Raw genomic sequence first — 27,091 nt, forward strand, 5'->3', positions numbered from 1 at the left:
CCTTGTGGAGGAAGAAGGGAAACCAAAGATACATTAAATGTATTGGAAGAATGCTTTCTGCCTTAAGCTTGGTTGTGAGTATACAATGTGTTGTGCTGGAGACAGCTTAATAGTAGCCCACAAGAATAAGCTGTTAAAATTTCAGGGTTTTTTTTTAAGTTGTTAAATACAGCCAGTATTAAAAAATTATATAAACTCACAAGTAAATAATATTAAAAACTAAAGTAATAAACAATCAAAACTTGCCATTTCCTAATTACTATTGGCTATGCTTTTGAGGGTGTTTACATCCATTGCACCGTTAGGGTAGGGTATCCCTTACCCAAAATGTTCACATTTGGGAATTTTTCAGATTTTGACATATTGGCATAGACTCTGCCAGTTGGGCATTCCTGTGGATTTTGGATTTTTGGATCCAGGCTGCTCAACCTGTATCTGCATGGTGGAAATCCTATAAATAGTATGTGACTGCACAATATCTTCCCAACTCTGCTCAGAGAACTCCTGTAGGTGACATCAGCCACCATGGTAGCATTTACATCATGGAAATCAGCAAATGCGACCAATAAGGTTTTCTTTTTTCTTTCTGGAGAGTCCACTGTGAACCATTTGCTGACTCACCACTTTGTTACACAGGTATTCTTAGAGTATTCGCAGCATGTTTTTGTGAATCTGCAAACTTCATAAAGCAACTAACACAAATGCAGCATTTTATCATTTCTAATATTTTCCAAAGTTAAACATTCTGCAACAGAATTATAACAAGATAAAATAATGCCTAATAGATTAGCTATCATGATGTAACAATGATGCAATGCACTGTTTGGCAATAGCTGATTCCTATGTCGCATGACTATTTCCGATTGTTGTCATCCCAGCAAGTATTGTTTTCCTTACCTGAACCCCTTGATGGGGCACTGCCTGCAGATAGAGCACTTGGTCTGATGCTTCACTTGCTCAGCAATGGTGACCCGATGCAGAACAGCCAGCCACACCATGGACTGCGGCTCCAAGTTGACCCACTCCAGGAACTGGGACGCTTCAATGACTGGCTTTCCAGTGCTCTACAGAAACAGGAAGACCAGTGGGAATGACTGAGGCCCAGTGTTTCTTGTCCCTAGAATGACCACCCTCAGAGAAGCAGAGGGACCAGCAGGACCTGTGGTGGCCTGTTCTCCAGAGGTGTCCAAGTTCTGCTCTGTTGTAGTGGCACTGGCACCCTCCCCAAGAGGACTCTGATCCTAGAGCCCAGAGAACCCTGTATCCTGCTGCCCCACCCCAACAGACACCCTTGTATCTGAGTACTCTAGATCAAAAGCATAGCCCATCGCCCCCCTCCCTCCCTGCGGTTCCATACTCACAAAACGGAAGCAACTACGGACGCTGGGCTCCACATTGCTGCCTCCAAAGGCCGCCACTTCACCCAGCTGACGGGGCACCTGAATGGCCTCATGAAGCAGGACACCGAGGTGGCGCTGGTCACACTGGCTGCCTGAGTTGGCCACTTGGCTGAAGAGGTCTGCCAGCCGCACCATGAAGAATGGCCAACCCCCATGCAGGAATGGCCAGAATGGTGTGAGGAGAAAGAACAGAAAGGGGGAGACAGGGAAAGAGCACACAGACTGATGTGATGACTTTTGAAACTGAAATACATGGACGTTCATCCCTGAACTTCCAGAAGCCCAGTACTCAAAAGAGCATTGTCTGAGTTCAGAGAGAAGAAGACAGAAACAGGGCATCAGGGAGAGAGGAGAGAGAGAGAGAGAGAGAGAGAGAGAGAGAGATGTGTAAAAGCAGTGCCAGACACAGAAGTGACACTGCTGGGAAGACAAATTCCTCAAGAAGCAAGATGAGGAGCATGGACTCAGGGCACCTGAGCATGACCCCGAGTTGGGCTGCCATACCCTTCTGTGTTTGTGTAGCTCATGTAGTCTGATACTGCAGTAGTCTCTCAATCATCCACACAAATGGAAAGAAACACTGGCATGGATAAGCCAAAAAGAGGAGCTAGTTCAAAACATTTAATCATCTAAAACTTATCTCCAAGTGGTTGGGAAACAGACTATGGTACTTATATTTCAATAGAGGGTGTATTGACCCTTTTAGGATCTCCTCTATCCCTATCCAACCTTAGTACACCTCTTCCAGAGGTCACTGTCTGGCCAGGCCAGACTTCACCTAATGCTTAGACAACACACAGATGTAGAAGACAGACAGCTTGGGTTTGGGTCATGGACCCATTATTGACTACCCAGAGAACCTTGAGCAAGTCATGAAGCTCTGTGCTGCAGGCTCCTTACTTGCAACTGAGGCTCAGCAGTTATGGTCACCCCATCTCAGAGGAACGTTGCGTGAGATTAACAGTATCATGGCAGTCAACATGCTTGGGAAAGGTCCTTCCCTTGGAAAGTTTTCCCAGCCCACTGGGATTTCTGTTCAGATGCAGCACACATTCTTTGCCATTCGGGTTCTTCTCATTAGTTTTTTTTTTTTTTTTTTTTTTTTTTTTTTTTTGACAGGCAGAGTTAGACAGTGAGAGGGAGACAGAGAGAAAGGTCTTCCTTTTCCGTTGGTTCACCCCCAAATGGCCGCCACGGCCAATGCTGCACCAATCCGAAGACAGGAGCCAGGTGCTTCTTCCTGGTCTCCCATGCGGGCGCAGGGCCCAAGCACTTGGGCCATCCTCCGCTGCCTTCCTGGGCCACAGCAGAGAGCTGGACTGCAAGAGGAGCAACCGGGACAGAACCGGCACCCCAACCGGGACTAGAACCCGGAGTACCGGCGCCGCAGGCAGAGGATTAGCCTAGTGAACTGCAGCACCGGCCCTCATTAGTATTTCTTAAAAAGTACTTTCTCTCTACTTCTGTCTCCTGCTCTGGTCCATCAATCATCTGAAGTAGGGACCATGTCTAGTTTAAACTACTGGCGTTCACCCCACGTAGCAGAGTAGTCAGCACAGATTAGGATGCAACCACACACACACTGCTATCCCCAACAAAAAAAAAATTTAACATGTGGAAAATAAGATGCAGATAGAGGGGAAAGTGAAGATCCTATCATCCAGCGAGGTTCAAAACCAGAGTTCAAAATCCCTTCGTAGATGAAGAGAATTGTTGCACTCCAGGTGTAGTGACAAGAGAAGTCTCCAGGAGAATGCGACACGGCTTGAGCTTCAGACTAGGGAAAGACTAAGTCTGATAGGGCACAAGGGAATAGAACTAGAAAGTCTGGACCCTGGATACCCTAAGATGCCAGTGCAGATCCCAGCGAAGTACCAAAAGAAACCAAACCCTCAGAGAGACACTGGGAAAATTATCAGGCCTTTGGCCCCTCCTTGGCCTTTAGCTACTGTGTGTCCTTTGCAATATACTGGACGACGAAGCATCTCAAGGTAGCCTGAGTAGCCCTCTGCTGTGTCAGAAGACCTACCTTCTGCTCATGTTACATCCCTCCTCCTCCTTGCAACACCTCTCCCTCCACCCAACACCACTCCAGACTTCGGAGTTGTACTCACACTGAAGTTTTTCCTTCACTTCCGTGCCACACAGGCATGCGATGCCGGTCTTAAAGGACAATGCCCGCATCTTTCCACTCCGACCACTAGGTTTAAGAGAAGAGTCTGAGAGCATGAGCATACGCAAAGGGTTAACATCTTGGCAGTCATCTTCCTCGCTAAGTTGACCCCAGCAAGGCTCTGTGCCTACTGTGCCTTAAGCTTAGTTGGGTTCAAGTCCACCATGGGAACAGCCCCTTCCCACTCTGCCCACTTGAGATGTCCCCATTGAATTTCATCCTGGAGGCTGTCAGAGCTAAAGGCCTTTACCTATCAAAAACATTGAGGAGCCAGTTGAGGCTCATGTCCACACAGAGTGGCACATTGACCAGAATGCCTCTTTCCTCTTCCAAGCGTTCATATAAGGCAGTCAGGCAGTGAATGACCTCCACCACGTCCATGACATGCTCACTGGCCTGCAGATCATGCTCATTGAAGATCTCCAGGGCTGTGGTTAAAGTTACTAGGTCCACTGCAAAGGAAAGGAAAAAGGGGAAAATATAGCCCAAAGTAGAAGCCCAGGGATTAGACAAGGAGATAAGGCCACCAGCATTAATCTCCAGACAAATTGTTTGCAAGTATGATACAAGCTTGTTCACCCCAAGCAGGGAAAAGGCAGCAAAGGATCCCCTAAATTAATCCGATATGTTTTCTATGCCCATATATTCTTTGACATCTGTTTTAAGGAGATGGGGGGAGGGGGGTGTGAGTAAACTCACCTCCTATGTTGTATTAATTCCCAAGAGATCAGATCCCATTTTAAGTTTCTCTGTCTTTACACAAGTTTCAGCTACAAATAGACTAGTACATGAACCTTCTTTTGAGAACTGTGATGCCAGCTGTGAAGGCACAGGTATGGCTGGGCAGGTGTGGCATTTTAATTACCCCCAGTGCTCCATCAGCCTGGGCCAGGAAGCTTGAATGCACAGTATCTCTGAGAAAGGCCAGAGGGCACATGATATCTGCAGCCACTGGCATTGGCCTCAATTGTTCTGGGGTTGCATCCAATAACCTCAAGATAGCAACCCATGGGCTGGGATACTTTTTGCCACAAAGCAGTTGCTTAATTAACCATGTTGGGCAGGGGAAAAGGGACAAGGAGAAGGAGAGCTGTGAAGTTCCCTTGGAACCAAGTCTGGAGCTTGGAGAGAGTAGAAAGGCCCTGGAAAGAGCAAATGTGGTGCACAGCTGGCATAGCCCAGCCTTTGGAGAGTCCTCACCAAGCCAATGAATAACCCTGGCCACGTGGGATGAAAGTGGGAAAGAGCAGACAGATGAGAAACAGGAGGAGGGGGTGAAGGCCATAGGCAAGTGCAACGGGAGACATACAGCGCAGGGCCTTCTGGACTCTGCGGAGCTTCATGGCAGTGCGATAAGCTGAGAACTTAATGTTGTTCAGATCAGCTGCAAAGAATGGAAAGAGACCCACTCAGATCAGGGAAATGCAAGTTAAAACCACAATGAGATATTATTTTACACCCACCAGGTTGGCAAAAAATAGAAGTCTGACAATAGCAAGTGTCAGCAAGGATGTGGATGAATGAGAATTGCTGGTGGAAGTGGGAACTGATAAAATCACCTTGGAAAACAACTTAATATTGCCTAGAAAAAGGGGATAATCATGGAGTCTACCACTCAGCCAGCTTACATATCCCAGAACAGTAATTTACAAGCATTCTTTGACCAAAATTCATGGTAAGAAATTCATTTTATAATTCAGTATACATACACACATGTATGCATGTATAAACAACTGAATCAAACATTTCTGGAAGCAATTCTTTAGTTCATTGGACAAAGGAAAAGTAGGAAATTAATATCAAATATAACTCTTACTAAGGATCTGCTGCATGCTAATATTTCCTAGTCTGTTTCAGTTTTTCAAACTGCTTGTCACATGCACTGACACAATGTTAGGACTTGCAGACTGAAAAACATGCCCTGGAGAAACCCTTGTATGGATGTACTAGAAGACATGTACAAAAACTCTTCCATTTTAATAAACTAATAAACACTGTTATTAGCTCCAAACTAGAAACTCAATAATAAAATGGATAAAGAAACTGTATGGTACACAATGGATCACTCTACAGCAATGGAACTGTATGAATTATAGTCACATGCATGCACATGGGTAAAATTTGCAACATAATGGTGAGTGTTCCTTAATAGGCAAAGATAAGGTACACAACAGTCACTCTCCTCACAGCCTGCACAGTGTGTTTCAAAGCAGATCAGGTTTCACATCTACAGGCATAATTCCTGAATGGGATGATAGGATGGTCTAGGGGGAAAGGTAGAGCCTCCCACTGAGGAAGGTATAGAGGGAAAGGTAGGAAGGCTGTGGGAGAAAGGACAAGGCACTCACTGACATATTGGTTGGGATTCCTCTCTATTCTTTTTTCTTTGTAACCACTTTATTGAGGTATTATTGGAATACCAAAAAGAAATTCTGTACATATGAATTATTTAATATATAAAACTTGATGAGTCTGGAGATAAATATACATACATTGAAACCATCACCACCATCTATGCCATAATTGCATCCAGCACCTCCAAAAGTTTCCTCCTGGCCTCTTTATTACTGGTTTTATAGGAACACTAAACATAAGGTCTACTATCTTAGCAAATTTTTAAGGATACAACCCAGTATTGCTACTCATCTGCATAATGAAACCTGTGTCCTTTGACTAATATCTTCCTGTTCTCTCCTCCCTCTAGCCCCTGACAACCACCATTCTCTCCTCAGCTTCCACGAGTTTGACTATTTGATATTCCCCATAAGTGATATCATGTAGTGTCTCTCCTTCTATGTCTGGATTATTTCACTTAGCATCATGGCCTCCAGGTTCATTTGTGTTGCTGCCAATGGCAGAATCTCCTTTTTCAAAGTTGAATAGTATCCCATTGTATACAAACACCATGTTTTCTTTATGCATTCATCTATCAATGGACATTCTAGGACAAAGGCAGCTGTATAGGCATCCACCCATACAGGAACCCCACATTCTTACCTAGGGTTTGGTATAACTCTGTCATCTTGGGATGGTCCCAGCATGTGGTCTGAGCCTGGTGGCTACAAACAAAACCATCAATAGCACCAGGGTTCACTCCCCTACCCACCCCCACACACATGTGTGTGCACCACTCAGTGACAGGTTGGATACAAGAAGAAACAGGATCCAAGGGTTAACCCTGAAGATTCCAAAGCACAAAGGTTCATCTTTACCCAGGTACAATCTTGTGCCCTTGAGATGAAGAAGAAAAATTGGACTCGATGGAGGAATCCCAACAGACAAGGAGTGACAGAGACAGGCAGTCAAAAGACAGGCGAGGGAGAGGGTGGGCAGGTGACTGACCCGCATCTGATTCAGATGGTAACTCACTTGATATAGTAGGGAACTTTATTGGGTGAAATTGCTCTTTCCCAGGGAACCTGGACAGAGGCTGGTAAAGAAGAAAGAGAAAGAGAGCTGGCTATTAATGCTCTTCAGGCCCTGCTGCATCTTCCCAAACAGGGGTTCAATCCCAAAAGGGGATGCCTGACTCTTAACAGATCCTGAGGGTGGACCCCAAAACACTTTTAATGAACACACTTCTCTACCTGACATTAGGGCCAGGGATGGGGAAGACGTTGTCACTGATGCCCTAAGATATCAGATATGTGGCAAGGGCATTGAAGAGGATTACCTGACCTTGGCCACCCTGCCAATTTTCTCCCCAAGCAGGCTGCCATTCAACGGCAGGCAGCTGCATTGCTCCTGCGGATATGAAGTGGACACTACTTTCTTCTTGGGACTCTAAGCCCTCGCACCTTCTGTGGTCAAGTTCTTCAGTCCTGTGGGCCAGCAGGGAATGGCACTACCCATTTCCCTCTCTCATGAGGAACTTGGGAAATTCATGCCTGTCTCTTCCCAGTGTCTATTTTCCACATCTTCCAAGAGAGGCTCAGGTTACCTGGCCAACTTTCTCATTGCAAGGTCTAGCTGCATGTCAGTGATTGTGACAGCAAGAGTTTCTTCAGGTCTGTCTGCATGTTAGTGATTATTATAGCAGTAAGTCTAACTGTGGTTAACATTCATTAAGCTCCTACCATGTGCCAGATACCATACTCAAAGCTTTGTGTACCTATCTAGTTTTCTACCTGTATATTCTCACCATCTCCACTGTTACCTCTGGTCTGGGCCACCATAATCCCTTCCCTGGATTACTGCAATGTGCCTCCTAACAGGTCTCCCTGCTCCAGCTCTTGGCCCCAACATCATGGTCAACACTGTTGAAACATAAGTCAGATTGTGTCACTCTTTGACTCAACCCAGCCAAAGATCCTCTATTCCATCCATAATAAAATCTGAAATTCTTCCCTTTGCCTGCCAGATCCTCTATGTTTGGGCCTTCCCTTACTTCTACGCTCTTTGCTCTCTTTCACACAGGTCTGTTAGCTGTTCCTCCAGCATGCCCTTGCCTAAAGAGTCCAGACATTGCTATTCCCTCTGCCTAGTATGCACTTCCTTCAACTTTCCACATAGTTCATTCTTTCACTTCCTTTAGGTTCAGTTGCCACCCTCTTGGTGAGGGTTTGCTCGCCCCACTATTCCAAAATTGCAATGCCCCTCTGCTTAGGTACTACACTTCCTATCCACTCCTTCCCTGCTTTAATTCTTCCCACAGCACTCATCACCATTTGACCTTATACTTCTTTTTTTTTACTTATTTGCTTATGGTCTGGCTTCCCTGCCGAAGGTAACATTTCCAAGTTTAAGGATTTCTGTCTTGCTCACTGATGCAACCCCAACACCTACCTGGTCCATAGTAGGCCCTCAATAAAATATTGTTGACCAAATAAAGTCATTTAATCCCCATAACCTGATGAACTAGGTAACATTTTCCCTGTTTTACAGATGAGAAAACTGAGGTTCAGAAAGGCTAAGCTATTTTGTCAAGCTTGCACAGCTATCAAAGTGAGGCACTGTGACTCAGACCCAGGTCTCTGATTCAAGAACCTATTCTTTTAACCACTATACTCCTTCATTCTCACTGCTTCTTGGATTTCAAGGCATACTGGGCTCCCACCAGGACTCCAGGGGGAGGCAGTACGCTGCCTTGGAAGGTTGCCGAGGTTCTGCTAGGACAAGTCCAGTTTGGCTCACATACAGGAGAGGAAGTGCTGTGACCCCGGCCCAAAGTCCCGGTGGGCATCCTGGAGTTGCTTAAGCCTCTCACCAACTGACACCTGTGGAAAGAATATAGGAAACCAGCGGATTAATCACAGCTATTAAGTGTGGGATTCACAGACACCTCCAAGAATCTCTATGAGCTCTCTTTAGACTAGCTTTTGTCCAGTTGCAGCCCCTGTCATCATCACCTAACTCCTAGCCCTCCCCCTGCACTTCCAAGGGTCAGAGAAGACCATCCCTAATTCCAGGCCACAAACACTCTTTCCCTGCCTCTGTTTATCCTGAGTGCCCAAATCTAGACAGACCTTTCTCATTTCTTCATTTGAATCACTTCTTATAGCTTAAAGGATCCTGTTCCCTGGCTCCATGTGCTCTGTTCTCTTTCCCCATTTAAGTCTCATTTCAACACCCCTCCATTTCCTCTGGGCCTGACAAGCTCCCCTCAGGCCTGGTAAGATGGAGGTGCCTTCTCACAGCTCACTGCAGACTGCTCTTCTACCTGTAGCTGTTTCCATCGGCTGTTGATCTGTTCCAGGGCCCGGGAATTTTCCATTGACAGGTGCACATCTGAAATGGCGAGCTGGTGGGCCAGATCATTCACTAGCTTCACTCCGTCTTTCATGGGGGAGAATTCTTCTTTGAAGAGCTAGAAAGCCAAGACCCAAGTGCCACAGCAGACAGAGAGTGGGGAAGAGCAACTATTAGTTACCTCGCTTCACCCAGAGGTTTGTTTCAACAACACAACCTAGGTGCTTGGCTGTTAGGGCAACTAGATTAAGGTTTGGGTGGCCACTATGCTTACCCTCTCAGGAAACCCCAGGGAAAGAGAAGATGGTAGAAGAACAGAGGAGACTCCAGCCAAACCAGCCCCAAATCAGCACATAAACTGACAGCAGCTCCACTGTAGTTCAGGCTAACAATGGAGTCTCAGCAGATCAGTGCATTGGACTGGACTATAGCCTGGGAAGAGGGGCTTGTGTACCTTAATAGCTTGGATGTGCTCTGGGAGTGAATCAATGAAGAGATCGCCAATGGGCTCCCAAGTGGCTCGGACTCCCTCAGCTTGGGTCAGAGTGGTGCTTAATTCCTCCATTGCCCCTTGGATCTCCAACAGCTGCTCCAGAGTGCGTTCAATGTGGCGGTGTTGGTCCACACAGCGGGCTGTCAGCTTCTCCCATAGCTCACTGGCCACTGTCGCCTGCTTCCACACAAAGCGGCTAAGATTCTGGATCCGCTGTCTAGGGGAGGTATCTTCAAGTGCAGGCAGAAATCCACATCAAGCCAACCAGGCAGGGACAGTCCAAGGAAAGACAGAGACAAAGATAACCCTTTGTAAAAAATGTGCGTGTGTGTGTGTGTGTGTGTAGTCATATACAAGTACATATTTTTTTCATGGTTGAGCTCCTTTTGCACATTTAGGGTTTTTTTAGTTAAACTCTTTTGAGATCATGTAGATCACATGCAATCACAAGAAAACATGCAGAGATCATATGATGTGCCCCTCATCCACTTTCCCTAGATGCAAAACGATAGTACAATATCACAACCAGGATTCTTCTGTCAGTGACAAAATCCACCAATTGTGTTCAGCGTTCCTTAGTTTTATTTGTGTGTATTCAGTGTGTGTGTGTGTGTGTGTGTGTGTACATGCATGTATTTAGTCCTGTGCCATTTTATCACATGTTGGCTCATGTATCTGGCACCAGTCAAAAGACCATTTTCTTTCCATTTACTATATCACAAGGATTTCCTCATTAAAAAAAATACAGGCAAGGTAAGTAGTGAGTAAAATACACTAAGAGCTATAATGAGATGAATCATCCAGAGTCCTATTCCCATGACCCTGGAACGTGATTTTGCATCAGTATCTGCTGCTGCTCACTTCTATCCAAAGAAAGGAGGCATTTTATGAAGACCCAACCCAAGAGATGTAGGTTTCACGTGACCAGCTTTTCCATCAAGGTTTCCAATTTGTAAGTCTCCTCTTCTTTCCTCAAACCTCTCTCAAAAGAAGATTCCAAGCCCCCAAGCTCAGCATACTGGAATAATCCTGCTGTTTCTTGAGCTTGTCCTACCTAAGCCCCATTGGGCAGCCAATTTAGTACTAGTCGTCCTACTGAGAGACAGAAATAAACTGAAAGGGTAAGTGGAGTGGGTCGATGGTTCAGTTAATGAAAGATACTTCCAGGCTCTTCACAGTTCATCTCAGAGGACTGACAATTCTTTCTGGAGAAGAGGCCTTGCTGGGCCACCACTCAGACTGCTTGATTTGAATGGAGACCAGGAGTGACCCTCTCTGTCGAGGGAAGGGGCCAAAAAACACAAGGGTCAGTAGAAAAGAGCCACAGTCAGTTTGCCTCTTGAAGCTCACCATGTAACAGATTAGGTTTAAAAAAAAAAAAAGGTTGCCTGCTTGCTGGTTAATGAGAGCATCCCTGCGTGTCCCTCCAGGTGGGGATACAGCAGTGTGTTTAAGAACATACTGTTGCTGGCCCCGTGGCTCAATAGGCTAATCCTCCACCTAGCGGTGCCAGCACACCAGGTTCTAGTCCCGGTCGGGGCGCCGGATTCTTTTCCGGTTGCCCCTCTTCCAGGCCAGCTCTCTGCTGTGGCCCAGGAAGGCAGTGGAGGATGGCCCAGGAGAAGCACCTGGCTCCTGCCATCGGATCAGCGCGGTGTGCTGGCCGCAGCGCACCAACAGTGGTGGCTATTGGAGGGTGAACCAATGGCAAAAAGGAAGACCTTTCTCTCTGTCTCTCTCTCTCACTATCCACTCTGCCTGTCAAAAAAAAAAAAAAAAAAAAGAACATACTGTTACTTTTATTTGCTGAGTTAGTTCAATTCATTTGAGTGTTCTTTTCTCTTTTTCATGCTTCATTAAAAGGCCACACGTGATTCTCCAGAGAGCCACCCACAGCTTTGGGCCACCCACCAGCCTAGAGCTGGCGACCCCTGCTCTAGGCCCTGTTCTCTGATTTTCCTTACAGTGTAAATCATGCCCCTTCCAAACTTTGGACTCCTCGGGGAAAAACTATCCTCCCTAGATAACAGGTGAGAAAATGAGTTTGGGGAGGACAGGAAGACATTTATTTAAGGGTACATAGCTCAAGAAGAAGGGGGGGAATGGAAAGCCACCCACCTTTGCTCTCAGAATGAGGCTCCTCTAACTCCTCAAAGGGGTGCTGGGACAGGAAGGCCTGGGCTGACTCCAGTACAGAGTAGATATAGGGGCCCCGAGATTTGACTTCTTCCATAAATGCCTGTGAGGTTTAGCAACAGATAAGGAAAGTCTTTCAATCGCTTTGAATTCTAGCCTGCATTTGACACCTTTCTTCTCAATGTGACTTGGTCCTGTGGCATTCTCAGGCATCTCTGGGCCACTACAACAAAAGGAGGAACAGCTCTCCTTACAGGCAGGATAACCCTGACACCGGAAGGTCTACTGGGTATGAAGTGGGCCTCCCTAGGCCACACGGCACACAGAAACATAGACACCTTGGTTCTCTGGAAGACTCAGAAAGTTCCCTGTTAAAGGGCTTAGAGAAGTCAAAAGCAGGATGGTAAGGATTTATATTAAAATGTTAATTACATTTTTGTTGAAATAGGCAGACTACAAAATCAAAGTATCCAGCTTGATGAGTTTCCACAGAGTGATTCCAACTGTGTAGCCAGCACTGAGGTCAAGAACTCCGTGGGTGTCCCAGAAGGCCCCCTGGTGGCCCCTGCCAGTCACTCTCACACCCTTCCTTCCCAAAGGGGACCACGATCCTGACCTACAAAATCGCTAATTGGCTTTGCCTGTTTTTAAACTTTATATAAATGGAACCATACACTCTTTTTGTATCTGGCTTTTCACTCAACATATGTCTATAAGACTCACTCATAGTTTTCCTGCTATATTATATTCCATTCTATATTCATTTTAAATAAACATATAATGTTATATTCTGACTATAAAGGCTATATATATATATATATATAACAGAAATATCAGGAATTTCAAAAGACTATGATGAAGGGAACGAAAAAGGATTCCAATTTCAACATGCAGAGTTCACCACAGATAATATTTTGATAGAGTTCCTTCCTGTGTTGTTAAATATACATGTCTCTCATGCACACACACCTATATCTATTTCTTATATAATTGAAATCCATTCATACATAATTTTTTATCCTTTAATTTTTTTCACTGACTACTATATTATATTAATTTCTCTGTACCATTAAAAATCAGGGCAGGATTTTTAGGGAGGTCAGCATGTGACTGGAATGGTAGGAAGGAAAGACCAGGAAGAGCACATAGCCTCCTATGCCTTTTGGGGTGTAAGCAGAGCTACTGGTCTCCCAGAGTCTTGCAGAAGTGACTCCTTCCAGACTAAGAAGCTACTCACCATGACCTCCATGACCATAACCTACCGCGTGTGTCTCCTTCTCCTGTTGCACCAGGGCCACATCCCCTTGTAGGGGAAGCTGAGCTGATAACTCCTCATCTTTTTGGCTGAGCCAGTCGATAATCTCTTGGAGAGGGATCTGGAGTTTTCCGCTGTGGTCCGCAAAGGCCTCCAGGCGAGCACTGCACACAATGGGTAAGAGCAGTGGGGTTTAACTTCTTTTAAAGCCATAAAACATCCCCCCCACCCCGAAAACCATTCATGTGGAATCTTAATATATAAGACTGATTCAAGAGGAGCTGCTCTGGTTGAAGTGGGAGGGGGCCCCAGAGCCCTCTCTCTTCCCCACCCACAGAGGTCCCAAGGCAACTCCACAGGGAACACAGTACTAAACCCAGTGAGTGGGACCATGGCTCTGGAGGCATCCCACATTTGAAGGGCTTGAAATGTCACTTTGTGGACCTCAGCTGCATCTGGCTGGGAAGGGCAGGAAACTGAGCAAGGGCAAGCGAGGTGACAGCTGGCTGGTTCCCCTCTTGCCCTAGCGGAATTCAAGTGATGTCCCAGTGCTCACCTGAGCCCACCTGTGAGCAGGAGGGGATTCAGTGAGTGGCAAGGACAAGTTGGGTGGCTGAGCGTGGGCATGCCCACGTGCAAGGATGCATACCAGTATGAGTGTCAGCAGCGCAAGGGACCCAACAGATGACAGAAACCCTGGCTAGATGTTCGAGATATGGAAGCAAAAACATTTGTACCATGTAATTCTTTGTCCGCCTCTCCCCACTCCCAAATGAACCATGAGCCGAGGTCCAAGAGGTAGGAAGACAGAAGCTGCTCAGAGCTGCCTGCAGCCACCGAGGCCACTTCCTGCAGCTGCAAATTATAACTGTCATTATTCATCGCTCCACACCATCTGGGCCAAGCTATTTACCTAAGTTATTACCTCAACTAATTCTCCCGACAACCTTACAGGGTAGGCATTACTGTTGCCTACAGAGAGGTTCAGAGTTTGTCCAGGGCCACACAGTTAAGTCACTGGTAGAGCTATGATTTGAACTGAGGTGTATTTGACTCCAGAGCCTACAACAGAAGCCAGGGGTTTGGGCTTGCGTGATAGAGTCTGGAAAGGAAACATGGCAGGTGTACATACAGGGGCAGGGGAAAGAGAACGGATGCAGAACTAGCTTTCAGGCTCTTCGTGAGCTGCCCTTCGCCTGAGGAGGAACAGCCAGGCTGCTAACCCACGCATGGGAACGGAGGGCAGTAGAGGATGGGACCTACCAAGATGGAGGACAGCTCTGAGCAGAAGAGGAGGACTGACTAAGCCTTTCCTTCACCTGCACATCAGTACTTTTAATTTTAGGAAGCATTTTCTCACACTGGAACCCTCACGACAAAGCCATGAGGTAGTGAGGACAGGTAGTATATACCCCCATTCGTAAAAACTGACGCCAGTGGAAGCTAAAATTCGGAGAACTCAAACAACTCACCAAGATGACACAACTACTTAAAACTGAAGCTGAACTCTAAGCCTCCTGATTTTTTTTTTTTTTTGACAGGCAGAGTGGACAGTGAGAGAGAGAGACAGAGAGAAAAGTCTTCCTTTGCCGTTGGTTCACCCTCCAATGGCCGCCGCAGCCGGCACACCGCGCTGATCTGATGGCAGGAGCCAGGTACTTATCCTGGTCTCCCATGGGGTGCAGGGCCCAAGTGCTTGGGCCATCCTCCACTGCACTCCCTGGCCACAGCAGAGAGCTGGCCTGGAAGAGGGGCAACTGGGACAGAATCTGGCGCCCTGACTGGGACTAGAACCCGGTGTGCCGGCGCCGCAAGGCAGAGGATTAGCCTACTGAGCCACAGTGCCGGCCCAGCCTCCTGATTTTAATGCAGGGCTTTTTCCCAAGTGCCAGAGAAGGCACGGGAGAAGTGGATGGCGAGACTGAGGACGGGGGACACACAGGCTGAGAGAGCAATGCCAAGCTGCTGTTGCAAACGGAGCCCAACCATGTCCCAGGCAATTCCTTAAGGCACCTGCTTCTGTGGGCCAGGCCTTACCGGAGGTTGTGACTCTTCTTCTTGATTTCATTCCAACACAGATTCATGGCTGCCGGTTCCAGGGGGCCAGCGGCACCAACAGACCCGTTCAACAGCTTTGGACTTAAGCAGGGAACCCCGGCACCATCTTGAGGAGGTGCAGGGGTGGTGACGGCAGCTCTAACCTGGACAGAAACACAGATATCCTGTGATCCCTGGAGTGCGCCACTCCCTGGTTTGCAGCAAGCCAGGGGAGGGACCAGTGTGAGCAAGGCGAGAGAAGGGCTGCTCTCAGCGCTCAGAAATCCTATCCTCTGTTGTGTACGTTCAGGGAGTGAGATACAGAAAGACTCGGCAGCCCTGGTCACGGCAAGGTGTGCGCTTGGTCCCGGTTGATTGCATAAGACTGCTGACAGCTATGGTGATTACTCTGCTTAGTGTAAATTCTGCCGGAACCACTGCCCAGGTGGGATCCTGGCGGTGACTTGATGTCCAGCAGAAAGCTGCTCAGGATTTCCCAAAGGCTAGCGACCACGACCTAGCAATCCAGGCGAGCTGCAAGCTCGTACTTCGCACAGTTCATCCAGCCTTCTAGAAAGAGAGTTGAGAGGCTGCACCACAGAGATTCAGACAGCGAGCAAGCAGATCACCAGAGCGAGCGACCTATAATAGAGGTCCTGCTTCCCGAATGTTCCCAGGCCTCAGTGTCCCCTCCTCTTTCCCCACTCACACTTCCCACCACAACTGGAAGCTTGGAAGTAGCCCTAAAGAGCACTACTCCTCTTCCATGGGGTGGGGCAGGGCTAAAAGAACATTCTGGAGCCTGCTGCCCAGAGGACTCTGACCAGAATCCTCAGCCAAGATGCAAGCCACACAGCCTGCCTGAATCTGGCCTGGACCCTCCGGCTCGGAACCCACCCCTTGCCCTCTGGGGTACTGGTAGGGCTTTTTTGGGGGGGAGGGGGGATTCTGGAGGAATGCACTTATGCCAATGAGCCCTTAAGAAGGTAGCTACTTAGAGCACAGCGCTAGGGCTGCCCAGCCAGGAGGCAGGTGTGGGTGGAGAGAAGAGAAATTGGAGGAGGAAATAAATTTCAGCCTGGGCTGCTGCCCTGCTGCCTGGGGAGACGCACTCACCTGCCTGCTTGTCCACCTACTTGCCTTTGTGTGCAAGGAAAATGGCCCTATTAGTGGCTGGGAGTCCTCTCCTCTCCTCCGTCCTGCAAACCGTATTTCCTCCCCACACCAGACCCACCAGGCAATTTAGGAAAGCAATCATCCCATTAAAACCACAGCCCACAGCCGCACTGTGAAAGAACAGTGAGGGAGCTGCCAAGCTCTGGGCAAAGCTTAGAGCTCAGCCACCCTGCGGCCCCACGGGGCTGACCCTACCTGTGCTGCCGGGGGGGTCTGTGGCAGGATCAGGCAGCTCCATGGTTATGGCCGGCAGGAATCCGGACGCAACGCCTGGTGAGCCGCAAAGAGGCAGAGTCCAGACGGACTCTGAGCAAGGCTACTCAGGGAGGCACACAGAGCTGAGCCAGGCCAGGAGGCGGGGGGCTGGCCCCCTGTTTGTTTCCTGACCCCCCAGGAATCCAGAGGGGGCGGCTATGTCAGGACCTGGCCGGTGAATCACAGCTTTGTCCCTGGGGAATTCCGGCTTGCTCCCAACCGGGCCCACCAGCCGAGGGCCAGGATGGCCTTCCCAGACTGGCAGGGATGGCGGGAGTGGGACTGGGCATTCCATGGCGCTAAGGAGGGCCACGCGGGGGGCAGCTTCTGGCCATCTCTTTTCCCTTTCCAGGGAACATGCACAGGGCTCCCTGCACCTCCAGGCGCAGCCCTCCCGAGGTGGGGGAAGGATCAGACCCCCATGGGGACAAACCTCTGGGCTGGCAGGAGGCTGGGCTTGCCCAACAAACCTGTCCTCCACTGGCTGAGCCCCTCAGACAGCGAGGATCGCGGGTGGCACCCCCGGGACAGAGCCACCGCACGGCCGCATTTGATTATTCTCAAATGAGATTCATGGGAGCCCACGGTGAACATGTGGGCTGCTCGGGCCTCACCCAGAGACGCAGACAACAGTGGAGGAAAGCCACAGCCTGCAGGCCTCTCGCTGCTGCTGGGGAAAGGGGTGGGGCCTGGAGCGCTGCAGGGGAGGGAGTGAGCACAGCGGGATCCCTGGACAGGGAGGCTTCTGTGCCCAGCCTCGGCGACCCAGGGACCCCAGGGAAATCCTTTTCCCATCAGCCGGTACCCCTCCTGGAAATGGTCCCTCTTCTTCGCTGGTGTTTGCCGGGGGAAAGGTTAACATTCCCAAGCTAGGCGCCCACACTTCAACACGAAGAGCAAATACGTGGTTTTTACCAAAAAGGGTTCTGTTCCCATCCTCGTGTATCTCCCACAGTTTTCTGGGCTCTGCACAGCTCCACATTGTTTCCATGCTGAGCCCCACCTACAGGAATACTTGCAACAGCTGCCTGACCCTTCCTGGGGAGGTCTAGGGTGGAGCCAGCTGGGGTGGCTGGGGGCCGGCAGGGAACAACAGGCCAAGAGCTGGGAGTGGCTCTTGCCCTCCTGCTGGCCGAAGCTTCACTCATGCTGCCATATTTGGGCTCAAGCCAGTCTCACAGAGTCTCTGGGCTGGGGGGTGCCCCAGAGTTAGAAAGAGGCCCTTGTGGCCCAGCCACAACCCAGCCATGCTGGCTCTGGGAGAAGCGCCCATAATGAGCTGGGCCCCACCCATGGTAGCCTTTCACTCCCTCAGGCCTTCTGAGTTCCCTATCCCTACCCAGCTCCCACACTCCTCTCAGTGCCCTGCACCCCGAAGTCCCCGCAAACACTCGAGCCCCACCCAGCAAAGGCAGGTACACAAAGGGCAAAGCCCGGGCACTAACTGCCTCTCTGTTCCCTTTCCCTGTCAATACCTTCTACCTGTTTGTGTCTCACACTGGGCTCCCAACCCCTGACACAAAGGCAGCAGGGAAGGCAGAGCAACCGGACTGCAGTCAAAGAGAGGGGTTGGGGCCGGTTACTCAGGTCTCTAAGTTGACCCTGGCTTGGAGATGATGTTAGAGGCAGCGCTTTCTGGCTAGAGATGGCAAACAGCTCAGGGAAACCTGCGCCTCATGCCTCAGCACTGTGTCTTGCTCTCATGCTCCCCCAAAGCGGGCTCCCCAGCACCCACAGTCTCCCTCCGTGCTGCTGCCTCTCTCTCTCTCTCTCTCTCTCTCTCTCTCTCTTTCCCCTCCTCCCTGGGGATTCAGCTGCTGCCTGCTCCCCTGGCATCGCAGCCCATCTGTGAGACCCCAGGAGACACAACACTGGAGGGCGACCGACTCGAGGTGTGCTTCTGTGTCCCCTCGTCCAGTCACCTTTCCCTGGGTCTCTCTCATGTTCAGGAAGGCGGGCTGCCCACGCTCAATCACTGTCTTTCCACACCTCCTCGACCCACCTACCAATACACCCAGGCAGGTCCACAACCAGCACCACCGTACTCCTAGGGGAGCAGAGACAGAGAGGCGGGCAGGAAGCTCCGGGAATTCTAAGTGAGGCTAAGGCAGGAGTTGTGAGGAAGACTGGGCACTTGAGAGGAAGAGCCAGCGGCAAGAGAGAGCTAGCTCCTTGCAGAACGTAAGGCACGCCATGGAGAAGCCAAGCAAGGGAAGCTCCCGCCTCAGCCTGCGCCACGCCCTGAAAAAGCTTGCTGCACTGCGACCTGCCCACATCTGGAAGTCTTAGGAGGTTAACATGCTTACCCCCCTTCTGTGCCCTATGCCCCATAACAGGCCTCAGGAGTGACAAGGGATGGAGCCGGAGGAGGCCCCATGTTATCCGAGGGGTTTATGTATACAGAGCACCCCTTCTGAAACACAGCCACCCCGCGGGCACACACAGATCCAGTGTCCACTTGTCCTCCACAGGTCTTTGGCGATCAGCACACTCTTACCTGAGCCTGGGGGCAGGTGCTTCGGAGGCTGCTGCTGTGGTGGAAGCGGTCAGCTGCCCTCCACTCATGACATCGTGGGAGGGTGTAAGGGCATCCCTGCATGACCATCGGTTGCATCAGAACAAAGGCTCATGGGGGGTGAGAATGGGCACTGCACCTACTGTTGAACATAAAGCACCTGGAAGAGTAACAAGGAGAACTTCAGAGGCCAGCCCTGGAGAAGGCCTATGGTTGCAGCCCCTACCCAGAGGTAGGGTAAGTAGGGTAAGTAGTCAATGTTTACTGACCTACCCAGTAATTCTTGCCAGACCACCACACACCATGAGACTCTCTTCTCAATTATTGATCTACCAAGTATTTCTCGTTTGCCTATTATGCTTTGGGCTAGAGCCACAAATATGAAGTGCTATCTGAGATGGCATCACCTGGTAGCTGGGGGGAGGGGCATGGGTCAGGGAGGCAGTCATGTAAGTCACTAATTGTAACAGATGCAGATGTGGCAAATGCTATCATCAGGGTTTGACCAGAAGGCTTGACGCACACAGAGTGGGAACAGCTAGCTACCTGAGACTGTACACAGATTTCCAAGAGATTGCATTTGAGATGAGTCCCAAAGGATAAGTAGACGTTTGCCTATGCACAGAAAGTCATTCCTGGCTAACCAAGCCACCTGTGCAAACGTGGGTGTCCCCAAAAGGCACAGCGTGTTCAGAGTACAGTGAGTTGAGAATGTCTAGATTGAGGAGGCACAGAGATGAAAAAGACACGGGGCCTACCCCTGGAGCGTCCACAATACAGAGCAAACCAACATGGGAAAAATAAAGGCCATAAAGTGTTATTTGCATTAATAATAGAAGTTTTTATGTAATAGAAAACAGAGACAGATGAGGGAAAGGCAAGCTCTGTCTGGTCATGTCGAGAAAAGTCTTCACAGGGGGCAGGTGTCATGGCGTTGGTTCAAGTCCTGGCTGCTCCACTTCTGACCCAGCTCCCTGCAAAGGCGCCTAGGAAAGTAGCAGAAAATGACCAGAGTGCTTGGGCCCCTGCCACCCATGTGGGAGACCCAGATGGAGTTCCAGGCTGCTGACTTCAGCTAGACTCAGCTCCAGCCACTGCGGCCATTTGAAGAGTGAACCAGTGGATGGAAAGTCTCCCTCTCTCTCTCTCTCTCTCCCTCTCCCTCTCGCTCTGCCTTTCAAGTAAATAAAACAAAAATCTTCAAAAACCAAGTCTCCACCGATGAAATGTACTTGAGGTGAGTCATGAAAAGAAACGGGATTGCTATTAGACAGAGAAGATAAAACAAAAAGAACATTCCAAACAGTACAAAAATAAAATGTGCGCATGCTCAGTGTTAGCAGAGTACCAGGTAGGTGCCTTGTGGGAAGCAGCAGGAGATGAGGCTGTGGCCAGCTTGGGCCACGCCTTGAATGACAAGCAGAGGATTCGGGCTTTATCTTATAGACAGTGGGGAGGCACAGAAGACTTTAAGCAGGAGAGTGATGTGGCCAGATTTGCATTGTAAAAGAGCCCTCTGCCTGCCTTGTGGAGGGATTCTCCCCGGGGAAGAACCCATGCAGAAGCCATTCCAAAAGGCAAGCAATTGCAGTGAGAATGGAGCAGATGGCAGGCAGGGTCTGAGACACACTGAAGAGGTAAAACACACTGGGCCCAGTGGTTAGTTGGACGGAAAGGGTGAGGGGGATGAAGGAGTCACATTTTTCTCATTTGGGAGCTGGGTGCAGAATATTGCCAGCAGCGAGGGAAGGAAGTGAGGAGAAGGAGTGAATCTGCTGTGGTAGGGGGTGAAGGCAGTGTTTTGTAATAAGCTGTGCTTGAGATAGATTCAGCTTTAGATGTCAGGAGCCCAACTCAGCAAAAGAGAGACAGGCGCGAACGTTTTAGGTGTACAAGCCACTTGATGGTTTAGTGACTGCACACAAATATGATGAAAATGGGTAACCAGGACAATAGTGCAAATGATAAAGGTGATTTCCTTAGTGCTGGGCACAGACAGGCAGACCCGGACCCAAAGGAAGAATTGAGCATTTCTGCTTCCTGATGCTGGGGACCAAATAGGCACCATTTTTAGCCTCTATCCCAGTGGGTCCAAACATTATAGATACAGGGCTCCTTCATAACATTCAGAAACTAAATCTCACTTCACCCACTCACACCCACAACAGTAGCTGTACTTTGAGAACTTACAGAGTGAGAAAACACATTTAACGATCTATGACTCCTTGCATTAAGCACCCTTCCCTCTTCCACAGGGGTCCATGGTACAGAGATTGGGAGCTGTTATGGATCACAAGGGTGCAAGAGTTTGTGGTGTGAGGGACACTTCGCTGTTGTCAAAGTGCTTGGAGATGACACAGCCACACAACTCCTCATTCCCAAGAAGATTCCACAAACAGTTAGATGGCTCCTCTGTGATGTGGCACCGACGACATAAAAGAATTAGTCACTCAGATCAAAAGTGAAGTATTTCTATGGGCATGTTATGAGCATAAAAGCTACAAAAGGGGCCCGGCGCTGTGGCTTTGTGGGTTAAGCCACTGCTTGCAGTGTCAGCATCCCATATGGGCACCGCTTTGAGACCCGGCTGCTCTACTTCTGGTCCAGTTCTCTGCTATGGCCTGGGAAAGCAGCAGAAGATGGCCCAAGTGCTTGGGTTGCTGCATCCACATGAGAGCCCCAGATGAAGCTCCTGGCTCCTGGCTTTGGATTGGCCCAGCCCTGACAGTTACGGCCATTTGGGGGAGTGAATCAGCAGATGCAAGATCTTTCTCTGTCTCTTCCTCTCTCTCTCTCTCTCTCTCTCTGTAACTCTACCTTTCAAGTAAGTAAAATAAACCTTTTTTTAAAAAGCTGTAAAAGAGCTTGCTTTCCAACCTCTTCTTATATTATTAATTTTATTTTTGCTGATTACACATTAATGAATGTTCTTTACAGAAAAACTAAAAAATACAAAAAATCATAGCAATAAAGATAATTCATACTATGAACACCCACGCATAACCATTATTAGTAGATATGAAGCTTTACAGGAGTTTTTCTATGAAAAAATGTGTATGGAGGTACATATATAGAACTTCCAAAAGTTCATGAAAAAAATGGGACTTATTTATTTATTTATTTGACAGATAGAGTTATAGACAGTGAGAGAGAGAGACAGAGAGAAAGGTCTTCCTTCAGTTGGTTCACTCCCCAAATGGCCGCTACGGCCGGCACTGCGCCAATACGAAGCCAGGAGCCAGGTGCTTCCTCCTGGTCTCCCGTGCGGGTGCAGGGGCCCAAGCATTTGGGCCATCCTCCACTGCCTTCCCAGGCCACAGCAGAGAGCTGGACTGGAAGAGGAGCAGCTGGGACTAGAACCCAGCACCCATATGGGATGGCGATGCTGCAGGCGGAGGATTAACCAAGTGAGCCACAGCACCAGCCCGAAAATGGAATTAAAAGATAAGTTTAATGGGAAGCAGTCCACACAGCAGACTCATAGAATGACAAATGCCCTAAACAGCACTCTGACCTCAGAATCAGCCCCTAAGGCATTCGGATCTGGCTGAAAATCCCATGAGAGCATTTCAGGCATGGAAAGCCAAGACATAGTGGCAAAAACAGTTCTGCATGAAAGATATCTGTGAGTGAAATCCCAGTGGAAAGAATGGGCCATCAAATAAGGATGTACTTTTCTCTGAATGGAGGAGAGAATTTCCACTTTGCTTATGGCCCTGCTTAAATACTGATGGAGTTTGTGGACTCAAAAGGCTTCCATAGCCTTGGCAGCCTCGGGTGGTCACTGATATAAAAAAAAGAGTGTTAATTGTTAAATCAACAACAGGAGTCACCGTGCATTTGCTCTCCAAGTTGGACCTCTGTCCTTAATGTGTTGTACTATGAGAATTAACAGTAAAACTAGTCTTCAAACCATACTTTATACTTTGTGTGTCTGTGTGGGTGCAAACAATTGAAATCTCTACTTAGTATAAAGTTGGTCTTCTGTATATAAAGTCAATTTAAAACGAATTTTGATTAAAAATTGAATGGGAGAGGGAGTAGGAGATGGGATGGGAGTACAGGTGGGAGGGCGGAAATGGGGGGAAGAACCACTATATTCCTAAAAGTTGTACACATGAAATTTGAATTAATTAAATAAAAACCTTCTAAAAATAAAAATAAATAAATACATTGATATTAAAAATATAAGTTTATTTTGGGGGTAGCATTATGGCATAGCAGGTAGAGCCTGTGATGCCAGCATTCCATATGGGCACAGGTTCAAGTCGCAGCTGCTCCACTTCCAATCCAGCTCCCTGTTAATGACCTGAGAAAAGCAGCAGAAGATGGCCCAAGTGTTTGGGGCCCTTCCACACATGTGGGAGACCCAGATGAAACTCCTGGCTCCTGGCTTCAGCCTGCTCCAGTCCTGGCCATTGCAGCCATCTGGGGAGTGACCCACTGGATGAAAGATCTCTCTCCCTCTCTCTCTCTCTAACCCTGCCTTTCAAATAAACCTTTTTTTTTGTTTTTAAAAAATGTTTATTTTTTTTAAATACTGAAATTCATGTTTAGTTTTTTCATAATATTCATAATATGCATTTTTCATGAGCTTTTTAAAGATCTCTCTCTTACTTTCAAAAGTAAACTGTCATCATATGTTGTCTATAACTTTTTAGCCCTGCTTTTTTTTCACTTGCCATAACATGTTATGTTTTTAATTTTAATTTTTATTTTTATTTGTTTATTTAAAAAGCACAGTGAGAGAGAGAGAGAGAAAGGGAGAGCTAGAGAGAGAGAGAGATCTTCTATCTACTGGTTCACTCCCCGAATGGTGCAAGGGCTGAGGTTGGGCCAGGCTGAAAGCAGGAGCCAGGAGCTCCATTCAGGTCTAAGTGCAGGGATCTAAGCACTTGGGCCATCTTCCACTGCTGTCCCAGGCTCACTAGCAGGGAGCTGGATCTGAAGCAGAATAGCCAGGAGTTGAACCCGGCTCCCATATGCAATGCTGGAGCTGTAAGCACTGGCTTAACCCACTGAACTACAATGCCGGTCCCACATGGTTGTTTTAGAACAATGATTTAACTACTCCTCTTAAACATGACTTCTAACAGCTGCATAGGTGGTACAGCACTGAGACTGAGGCCATGGGCGCTGGCATTGGACAGATGTAGAACCAAATCCATACTTCCAACCCATTAGCAGTGAGGCCTGGGAAAAGTTAACCTCTCTGATCCTTAGTGTCCTCATCTGTAAAATAGGGAGAACAACAATACCGTTCTCATAGAATTCTTATAACGGTTAAAAGTGAATAACTTATGGGGCTGGCACTGTGGCGCAGCAGGTTAATGCCCTGGCCTGCAGTCCCAGCATCCCATATGGGTGCCGGTTCGAGACCCGGCTGCTCCTCTTCCCATCCAGCTCTCTGCTATGGCCTGGGAGAGCAGTAGAAGATGACCCAAGTCCTTGGGCCCCTGCACCCGCATGGGAGACTCAGAAGAAGCTCCTGGCTCCTGGCTTCAGATCAGCGCAGCTCTGGCTGTTGCAGCCAATTGGGGAGTGAACCAGTGGATGGAAGACCTCTCTGTCTCTCTCTCTGCCTCTCTCTGTGTAACTCTTTCAAATAAAATAAATAAATCTTTTAGAAAAGTGAATAACTTATTTAATTAAGGCAGTGTCTGGCAATAGTGTATCGTTCAATAAGTGTTAGTAATGTTGTATTCCATTGACTGGATGTAACACATTTATTTTCACAATTAGACATATGTTTATAGTTCTGTTTTGTAAGTCAAACTGTAGTGAACATCCTTGTGCCTTGTACATATTTGTGATCCTTTCCTTTGGCTAATTTCCTAGAAGGGAAAATTCCTGGACCAAAGGTGGAGAACCAATTTCAGACTTGTGACACATATTTCTTAATTGCCTAGGAAAAAATTATATCACTTTATACTACCGCCAGCAATGTATAAGAGTGCCAGTTTCCCAGCACACTTGCCAATGGTATGTCTTCTTACTTTATTTGCCAACTTTGTGAGTGAAAATGGCATCTCAAAGGTTACTTTGCAATACCTTAATGACTAGAGATGCTTAACTTTCCCTACATTTTAGTGGCCACTTGTATTTTTTTCTTTTAGGAAGGATCTCTTGTGATTCATTTCTTTAAGGCTGATTTCCTTCCTTCTCATTCCTCTATTGTCCTAATGCCAGGTGGATGCAAAAATAAGATAAACACAGGAGTCAAAGCAAAAATAAGGTAAAGCCAAGAGGCAGAGAATTCAGATCTTCTAATCTCTTCTGGGCCTAGCTTGGCAATGCTATTTTCAGACTTTGCTCCTGACCATGACCTCAAATGATTTCACCTCTCTAGGTCGCGGTTTACTAATCTGTCAAAGGTTAATGCTTAAGGATTGCTGTGCATCAAAACATTATCAGTCCCTGTGTTTTTTTTGTTTTTGTTTTTTGACAATCAGAGTAGATAGTGAGAGAGAGAGACAGAGAGAAAGGTCTTCCTTTTGCCGTTGGTTCATCCTCCAATGGCTGCCACGGCTGGCGCGCTGCGGCCGGCACACCGCGCTGATCCGATGGCAGGAGCCAGGTGCTTCTCCTGGTCTCCCATGGGGTGCAGGGCCCAAGGACTTGGGCCATCCTCCACTGTACTCCCTGGCCACAGCAGAGAGCTGGCCTGGAAGAGGGGCAACCGGGACAGAATCCGGTGCCCCGACCGGGACTAGAACCCGGTGTGCCAGCGCCGCAGGTGGAGGATTAGCCTAGTGAGCCGCGGCGCCGGCCAGTCCCTGTGTTTTTATAATACGCTTTTGTCTTCTGCTCTACTGTCTCTCGATATCCTCGGTGCAAAATTGTAATTCCATTTCACAGACAAGTGAGACACAAGTGGACATGGGCTTCCTGATTCCTGGGCTGGTGCTTTTTGTTCTACACAGAGAGTCTTCTGCCTTTCAGTTTATCTCCGTCCTGCCCCACATTACCACCCGCATACACTGATTTGCTTCCTATTCCTCCTTTGAACCCGCAGAGGCTGTGGGGAATTGAAGATGAATCAGACTTGGTCCCCAACTGCTCAAATATAGGGAATAAGACATATCAACAGCAACAAGAAAGGATAAATGAGGAAAGAAAATGATTCATACCCTATGTGGGACACAGAAATCGTGCTATATGAGGTAACAGAGGAAGCAGTTTTCCCTTCTATTTGGAGGGATTTAGGGTGTATTTCTGGAAGAGACGCTTTTGAGCTAAGGTAAGAGAGAAGACACATGGAGACACATGGAAAACTGTGGCAGTGGCAGGTGCTTTAGGGTAGAAGTAACTCTGCTCTCCCCTGCACGTACTGCTAGATACCACGCTAGGGTTTTGTGCTGTTGGAAATACTCTTTCCTCAGTTCTAGAAGGCACGCATAAGCCCTTCCAGGAGGATTCAGGGCAGAGAACACTTTTTCGCTTGGGCAGAAATAAAGGCTTTAAAAACATGTGGGAGGGGGCTGGTGTTGAGGCGTGATGGGTTAAGCCATTGCCTGCGACCCAGGCATCCCAAATGGGCGCTGATTCAGTCAGCCCCGGCTGTTGTGGCCATCTGGGGAGTGAACCAGTAGATGGAAGATTTCTCTCTCTCTCTCCCCCTTTCTCTCTGTAACTCTGCCTTTCAAATAAATAAAATAAACATCAGAATTCCAGCATGAAAGCTGGACAAGGTCCATGCCTGATCCTCATTTATATCCCATATATTTTTAACACAGTGATAGGCACAGAGCTGGCACTCAGTGAATGTTTTCTGGCTTGGTTTATTGAATAGAATTCCAATAAGGTAAGTGCACAATAAGGTAAGTCCTCAATTTTGTTGGTAGAAATCTTAGGAGGCAAAAACAGAATGGCTTTGGGTAGACATATGAGTGAAATGATGTATGCACAATGTTAGTATTTGAAGTCAGACTTGAAATGGCAAAATATTGCAAGCAACCTAAAT

At 48.1% G+C, this 27,091-nt stretch overlaps 1 protein-coding gene across 3 annotated transcripts in view; it reads right to left on the reverse strand.

The window, feature by feature from the left end:
• Positions 1–27,091, reverse strand: part of DRP2 (dystrophin related protein 2) — a 46,932-nt gene that overhangs the window by 12,193 nt on the left and 7,648 nt on the right. For 2 of the 3 annotated variants that reach the window (XM_002720371.5, XM_051827462.2), the window contains 14 exons: positions 19,111–19,288; positions 15,183–15,346; positions 13,153–13,309; positions 11,873–11,993; positions 9,716–9,984; positions 9,233–9,379; positions 8,711–8,789; positions 6,943–7,003; positions 6,571–6,632; positions 4,883–4,957; positions 3,824–4,025; positions 3,515–3,600; positions 1,362–1,519; positions 898–1,064 (listed from right to left, as the gene is read on the reverse strand). In XM_002720371.5, the coding sequence (XP_002720417.1) occupies positions 898–1,064; positions 1,362–1,519; positions 3,515–3,600; positions 3,824–4,025; positions 4,883–4,957; positions 6,571–6,632; positions 6,943–7,003; positions 8,711–8,789; positions 9,233–9,379; positions 9,716–9,984; positions 11,873–11,993; positions 13,153–13,309; positions 15,183–15,346; positions 19,111–19,227 (1,865 nt within the window). In that variant the 5' untranslated portion in view covers positions 19,228–19,288. Of the gene's footprint in view, positions 1–897; positions 1,065–1,361; positions 1,520–3,514; positions 3,601–3,823; positions 4,026–4,882; positions 4,958–6,570; positions 6,633–6,942; positions 7,004–8,710; positions 8,790–9,232; positions 9,380–9,715; positions 9,985–11,872; positions 11,994–13,152; positions 13,310–15,182; positions 15,347–16,553; positions 16,751–19,110; positions 19,289–27,091 lie in introns of those variants that run through there. The other variant, XM_051827463.2, reaches the window with a different exon arrangement.

Source organism: Oryctolagus cuniculus, chromosome X (assembly GCF_964237555.1).
Source record: "Oryctolagus cuniculus chromosome X, mOryCun1.1, whole genome shotgun sequence".
Lineage (NCBI taxonomy): Eukaryota > Metazoa > Chordata > Mammalia > Lagomorpha > Leporidae > Oryctolagus > Oryctolagus cuniculus.